At 35.3% G+C, this 7,989-nt stretch overlaps 1 protein-coding gene across 2 annotated transcripts in view; it reads left to right on the forward strand.

Moving 5' to 3' along the window:
• LOC138316197 (uncharacterized) overlaps window positions 1-7,110 on the forward strand; it is a 64,763-nt gene extending 57,653 nt beyond the window's left edge. For both annotated transcript variants that reach the window (XM_069257773.1, XM_069257774.1), the window contains 2 exons: window positions 4,388-4,553; window positions 4,793-7,110. In XM_069257773.1, coding sequence (XP_069113874.1) covers window positions 4,388-4,553; window positions 4,793-5,013 — 387 coding nt within the window. In that variant the 3' untranslated portion in view covers window positions 5,014-7,110. The remainder of the gene's footprint in view (window positions 1-4,387; window positions 4,554-4,792) is intronic.
• Window positions 7,111-7,989: the final 879 nt, after the last annotated feature.

The following is a 7,989-nucleotide window of genomic DNA, read 5'->3' on the forward strand; positions in this document are numbered from 1 at the left end:
CTTGCATGTAGCAAGATTGCACCAATAGTAGAGCTACACAGACATTAACTGTATCAAAAGGCTATTTCCTCCAAAACATCAGTCTATTTGGTAATAAATGCACAGTAAAAGGCTAGGACAAAAATTATCAAAATGGGTGGTATTGTTTTAGTTTTATTGTCTACTTAAAACTATTTGAAAAGAGCCTCATGAATTAAGACTGGAAACATATGCGCTTAGATTTGCTCCGATCTTGTTTCTGGTTTTGTTATTATTATTGCTTGTACCTTACAATTGATATTAATTCTGAAGGGACTGTAAAAACTACTTTAATCAAGTCGTAAACATCAATACAAATTTTAATCCATAAATAACAATTTCATCAGATATACACTGTTAAATAACTTAATTACCAGTCGGAAGTTCTTTGGAATCTAATTTAATGCCCTTAATTAAAGCCTTCTTCAATTCTGAGTCAGTAATCAACATGGAAAGCTTGTTTTGGGGTTTCATTAAATGAAGCTGGTATCAAGACGAGCTTGAGAACCCGTACAGCTTGTGGGCTACACAGTTACGAGGTATGGCTTCAGTTTTGTTTTCTTTTCAGGTTCTGCCAGTGACATTAACTAGCTTGAATAACCGTAAGAAATTGAACGAATGGTTATATTGACTTCCACAATAATCAAGCTCGACGTCTTATTAAACGAATCCGAAATGAATAAAACAAACTTGGCTTAGCATACAATGTACGTGTACAAGTAGCAGCATGCAACGAATATGACCAAGAATACTCAACATCCTAATTGTTTGAAGATACAAAAAGAAATATATATAAAAAACATATAGCTGATAGGTGGCTCCCTCAGGCACCAAGACCGGAGAAGGGACAACGACTATTTCTCTATAACAAAACAGGAATGATCTAATAGAACAGGAACCACAAGACGGAGGCTTAGTGTCCTGAACATTGATATGGGTGTGTTTTTATCAGGAAGTAAACAAACTGTGACATTCATACTTTGCTGGCAACATTATAAGTTAGTAAAGGATTGGGGTTGGAAATCATCCAAACGGTAGAAGTGAACGCCATAGAGGTCTGGAGGTGGAGTCAAAAGGGACATACTGATTTTGTGAAATTCTAAAAATCAATTGAAATAAGTTTTAATTATATTCATTATTGAATGGTGTTTCTAAAATTTGGGAATAACCGTGTTCGGTATGTACCATAGGACACTAGCCCATTTGGCAATTAAGGTCATCTTGTAAGTACTGTCGGTAACACTAGTATGTAACAATAGTATTTATAGTTCAAGGAAGGCTTAGATGTAAGATTATTACAGTACTTTTAATTAATGGGTTCCTATCGGTTTGCGACTGTTTGTATTGTCACTAAAATAAAGCCGATAGCGTGTAAGTATATCGCCGAGTATCAACAGCAAGGCAACATCTGTAATTATTTGAGGGTTTGGTATTATCAAGCTTCGTGTTTCTCTAAGACACATGTTGATTACTTGTTTGTTTTCTGATGAATTATGCATCCTTTCCAAACTTTTTCCAAACCCCACCTCTCGAATCCCCGTTAAGCTGTTGCTGTGTCTGTATCGTGGTAATCTCGTTCTTTAATCGTTCGTTAATTTCGTTCTTCTATGTTCGTGGTTCAACGACAACCACGAAAAACAAGAAAAGTATTTACAGCACGAAAATGTTATACAGTTGAGTATGTAGGGGTGTTTGAGTGTCTCAGAGGCAAAACAAGTAACCATACCTTAACAGTTAAATTGTGAGTTATCCCTGTCGATTTTTAACATGCACAGACCGAGGTTAGATGTTTCAGAATACTACTAGTTTCTGTGTTTCCTTCGTTAACTACACGATATGAAGGTCTGTCACTATCTAACTAGGAATACGTTTAATAAAATGTGACCATTGAAAGGTAAGGTGTTTTCCTCGGTGATGGGGCTATCATTTGAAGGAGGATGTCCTAATTTAATATTGCATATTTGGTCAAACTACATAATTACGTGTTTTAACCAAATAATTGATTTGGTTTAGTATTATCTAATGTGAAGGTCATTGAAGGGCGTCTTCTCCATGTACGAGATGACGCATGTAGTGCGAGATGAAATCAGTACAGGACACATGTAACAAGATAGATAAGATATACCTCCTTTTATATGACGCCATCAAAACATCCACATCCCATAAATCCTTGAGGTAATATAGTTAAATCGTAATGTCCTACACTTGACGCAAATGAAAGTAGATGAAAACCACGGTAACTCAATGAATTATTAATACGTCGAGCGATCGTAGACATGATTGATTTCTGAAATCGATAAGCCTCGATGTGGAATCGGAGACGGGAGTACAATTATGGGCCCTAATTTGATTTCCATGGAAGCTGCCAAATGGTGATCCGATATTTTCCGGACATATCAGTGTTGGCTGGCTCATACGCCATTATATATACATCTAGTAAAAGAAATGTCAAACCAGGTCAAATTAGGTAAGGTACGTGTTATACGAAAACAAATCGTTGTTGATAGATACACACTGTACGTAGTCGCGTTTACACACGGAATAATACTAACTTCTAAAGACAATAAGTCATCTCCGAAGGCATGCCAGCACAGAGAAGGATTTGCGAATAAATAAATGCAGATTCGATCAGTAAAAGTGGTAAATGTGTCGGAACTATATAACAAGGTTTACACGAATATGGTACACAAATCTCGAAGGATGAATTGATGAAATTTCCGATACATTCCCACACATAATTAAAGAACAATTTATATGTAGTTCTAGGGATAAGGCGTTTATTTTAAGGCGTTATCGATGCCTTCGGTTAATGGCGTCAATACGCTGAAGAACTCAGCACCGCGATGATTTATGTTGCTCTATTTTCACATAATACTTTCTTAATCGTCCGTTTCGCCTTTTGCAGTCGAACTCTAAACGACATAAATAATATTTGACCGAAATTTCTCCTTCCCCTGACTTTGATATAAGGTTTTGTCCTCGCCCAAGCTTACTTTGCCTTTGGTAAAGACATTCTACTTTTGCTTAGCTATCAACAACAAAGTTGGTGCGCGTCTGGTTCACTTGTTGCTAGTATATGGGAGGGCGCGGGGATGTCTTGTTCGCTGTCTTCGGTGGAATGCTTCAGTAAGGTAACACCCTCAAATAAAATTGATTTCGTTTTCAATTAAAACTCTTCCGGAGCTGATCGTGGTCAAGTGAATGCGGCTTCCTCTGAATGCGTCGAGTAAATGCGTAATGTATTGCCCATATGACGCCGTGAAAATACTTACTAAACTGTTATCAGGTGCTGCAATACAGCAATAAGCTGTCAAAGACTATGAAAAGCACACAATCCGTCGCAATACACATACGTACCTTATTGCTGATTTCAGAAGTAGGCCTATTTTGGTGGGTCTCCACCATATTACATAACCCAAAGCCGTTCTTGGTTTGTATGTGAACTATCACAACGGAATTTCCGGTAGTTGTAATATTTTCCTTGTCGCGGTATAAAATCCAAAGACGTTGATTAGTTGTTCAAATACGAATTTATTAAATCACTTATCTATGAGTCGGAAGGCGATTTCCTGAGTGTCCGAAAATCGACCCGTAGAGACCGAGCTCTAGATCCTAACTGATGACAAAATATGAGACATGGAATTAAATGTACAATTGATAAAATGGGTGACACATGGCATGTAAATGACTCTATTATGGCTGGTCGGTACTCGGACAGGTGAGATAATAAGCTTATCTATTGTCTGAGTCGTAAGTGTCATAGTACTAGTAAGACCAGTTAGAATAATTAACTTCAAAGGGTAGATGAGTTATAAAAACACAATGAATAAATTACAATAAACCATGTGTTATATATAGTGTAATTAACTGAAACAGAGTCAATAGATACATGTACAAAATGTAGCTTTAAAATATCATGTCACAAGAAGAAAATAAAGTCACGAAAGATTGTGGAAATCAAATTAAATAATACTGAATTAAAGTTTTAACCAATGTTAAAAAAAACATAAAGTAGCACTTATATCATAAAATTCTTCATGATAGAACACTCAACACGAAGAGTAATACATATAAGTAAGGTATTAGGTTAACAATACAAGACCTGAAATTAGTCGCCTTTTACATCACTTTCTTCGAAACCACAGGATGCGGACAGCGGTGAGAATATTAGTAATCAAAGTGCTCAATGCAGTTACCATATCAAGACATAATGAAATATAGAAGAAATAGAATGGAGAAATTCACGATTTACTCGCATGAAATTATGGCAGCCGTTACCACGTTAGCCTACCAGTAAAGTAACCATGCCACATAATGTTATGATATATTTATATACATATGTATTGTTGATTTACTTGTTTCTTTCCAGGAACTAGAGACGTGTGTGCTAGATAAGATCGACACTTGTGACGTAATGGCGTCACGACAGGCCTACTTGATACTCGACCGTGTGAAGGCATTGATACCTACTTCCGGCAGACATGCGTGTGGAGTACCAACCCATAAACTGCCAGCGACAACACAGACCACATTAAGTATGGATATGTTTTGAAATCAAAGTTTACGAAAGAAATATATTCGCAGTTTTAATGTTCTCAAGCGTACTCACCGACAGTTGTGCTTATTTACAAAGTTTCAGTTTTATTCAGCGTAACCTATTTGATTACAACGAGTTCTTGAAATACTTTTTATTTGAATTACGATCCAATTATTAAAATAATTTCGCTTATTGTTAACCACACCATTGACGGTTTCTGAACATTTTCTTTTATAGATTACTCCCCTTGTTGTGTGGTTAATCTACTCGAATGCATGGCAAGAACTTACCGATTACTTCTTCAAGACCGGAAGTCATGTGACGCCATCACTGAGTTCACATCCTGTTCATCGTTCTCTTTCCGATCGTACGAGGGTCAGGCAGCAGAAAGAATATTTCAGTCGATAATGACACTTACTCGAACTTGTATCCACTCCCGAAAACCTTATTCAAAGTGACCAATGTTACATGATGTACGATGCTGAATCAACGACATGACAATAAAATGACAGCAGCTTCATCGATGCATCCATGCATTGAAGAGATCATGTGATCTCAACAAAAGAAGCAGACACGTTAACAAATATTTTTACACAAACCTGCCATGTCACCGGCATAACATTATCTGTCTCTCATTAGTATCAAATCGACATTAGCGTAACTTGATTTTCATTTATGGAAATCATCCGATTGGGGAAACATAACGTTCTGCTAACTTGAGACAGTCAACGAGCAATTACGAAATTCTTGTATATACCCCTAAGAAATAACAATATGTATCAATTACAACAAATTTTTTGTATGAAACTGGCATGGTTAGCAAAAACGTACATATAAAAAACATGTTGGTCAACCAAAGCTCACGACTGAAGTATCTGGCTCCACAACTGACACACGACTTATGACTGATTAAGTAGGATAAAACTTCATGTATTCCAGACTGGTCAGTTTCATACAGTCAGCATTAAAATGCTACAATGAATCAGCAAGTCAATGTCATGCGCTGAACTGACCAAAAAATCCATATCATACCCCGTATACTTCATTATCAAGACATGGCAATCGTGTCATTCAAACCAATTTACTAGAGAAAAAACCGACATAATTATTTGATATTTTGTCTTGGGTTAATAATAACAGCTTTCTTGCACGTGAAGAGAGATGGTCTTTTTATAAACATACTATCGTATGAATAATTCTAATTGTGCATTTATATAAGTATATAACTATTTGCATCAGTGATTCCTTATTACCATGCTTATAATATATCACGTGTTTACTTGTATTGAAGGTTACTTTGGTAATATATATAAATGAAAATGGTTGGATCTCTCAAATTTATTTACAAAAACTGTAACATATTTCCGTCAATGTTACTGCTATTCTATTTCATTTTTCTAAAATTTCGGATTTAGATACTTCAAGGCATATTACATGGACAAATTGGGTGTATACGGTGAAGTTAAGATCCCGAGCAGTTGTTTGTATTGTTGTATTCCAGACCTATAGGTCAGTACAACAAACACATTTTAATTAGATATGCTACATTTCAATATATATTATAATAGGTAAACCACTTCGCAGTAGCTACAGTGTGGAACTAACTGACTACTGATTTAAGCCATGTGTTTGATATTTGGTCATATTTGATGACTTCTGCTACTCGATTTTGACTAAATGATGAAAGGTGAAATTCGAATAACATTAATGTCAATATCTTTATAGCAATGGGGATATCACGGCCTTGAAGGATAAAATTGATATCAAGCTTTTTGATGAACTTATAAAAAACAATACAAATGAATGGAAATCGATATGCTCTTTATGTAGGGTAAACACACCTCGATACTTTCATCTAAACTGTTAAATTAATTGCGTAAATATTAGGCTGGTATGCCCAGTAAAGTATTGTTTTGCAACTGGGAAATATTTGTATTTGATCTCCAAATGGCTTATTTAAACTGCCATGTGCTCGATCTCACATCGGATAAGTATTTATGATATTGACTTCCTTTTGATATGTAGTTATTGAAGCTTTTTGATCCCAACAATGAATTTTTACTTTTGAGATTTAGTTATTGAAGCTTTTTGATCCAAACAATGAATTTTTACTTTTGAGATTTAGTTATTGAAGCTTTTTGATTCCAACAATGAATTTTTACTTACTTCACACAACATGCAGAAGTGAAATATGATTATATTTTGTGACATTTTAATTTAAAATCATGTTCTATGGATAACAAAACCTGATTTTGACCATGAATAAGGACTATTGTACAATGTATATGTTTTGTAATGTTGATATGACTACCATTGTAATTATAGTGATGTTATGACGGTTGTGAACTCTGCACATACGTGTTAATGCCTTTATTGTACATACACATTAACAAGTACAGCGCTTGGTTACTGAAAGAAAATATTTTGTATGTATGTAAGACGACACATGTATTTTAGTGGTCACGTTTAGAACCATTTAGGTTTTCAATTTAATAATATCATCCACAAACAATGCACATTATTGTATGATTGGAAAATAAAGAGCTCGAAAAATCCTTCACGTCTTCTTGATATGTTTTTAATATGTAATTACAATACAAAAGGTTGTATAGTTTACATAAGTATCTTCTGCTTCTGTTTTTGATAGGGAAAAATGCTATTCGTCAGCAGTGTAGCACCTTTAAGGTGAACTAAGGAAAGAGTAAGTTTTAGAATCTTCTTCCTCGAAAACGTCACTTTATTCTGTGTTTTCATGTTTAATTCGCTAGCCCGAGAGTATATATTTACGTTCTAGCGAAGTTTTTTTTTTCACTGTAAAGGTGATTTTCGAAATTTCAATTTCCTGGATGTTTTGTTTTTTCTAATTGGTAAGCATAGAATTCTGAACTTCACCAGAAATATTTCCCCAGGATACAAGATTGCTGTATTAATAGTTTGGCTGTTGCGTGTGAATTCAAGTTTTCCTGATTTCGAAGCAAATTCCATTGGCTACGAAAGAAACTCCTTGAGCGATCGCAATACCTTTTCACATGGCAAAAATTTGTCGTTCATTTTGCCTTCCTAAGACTACCATATAAGCATTGTATAGATTGGTATTACCGTTGTCGTCTATTAGTGAGTCCATCGGTGTCATTGAGCATTTATCTTCTGACGAATAGACATGGAATAGAAGAGCCGCATTTCAGCAGCGAGTACTTCACATCCATCACAATAAGCAATCGTCAAGGAACAGTATATTTCTAGGACGAGACAACCGAGGAAAGTAAGGAACCATTTATGTTTTCTGTAAACTTCCGATTACATGACGACAGGTAAATAGATTCATATTACTCAGTAGTTGACTACTGAAGTGACCATTTTGATATAACTCAAGGTACATCGAACCAACTGGGGTTTACTATTCTGCAGTGACTTAGGATCAAATTAAAATAACA

The sequence above is a fragment of the Argopecten irradians genome, chromosome 2 (assembly GCF_041381155.1).
Source record: "Argopecten irradians isolate NY chromosome 2, Ai_NY, whole genome shotgun sequence".
Taxonomy (NCBI): Eukaryota; Metazoa; Mollusca; class Bivalvia; order Pectinida; family Pectinidae; genus Argopecten; species Argopecten irradians.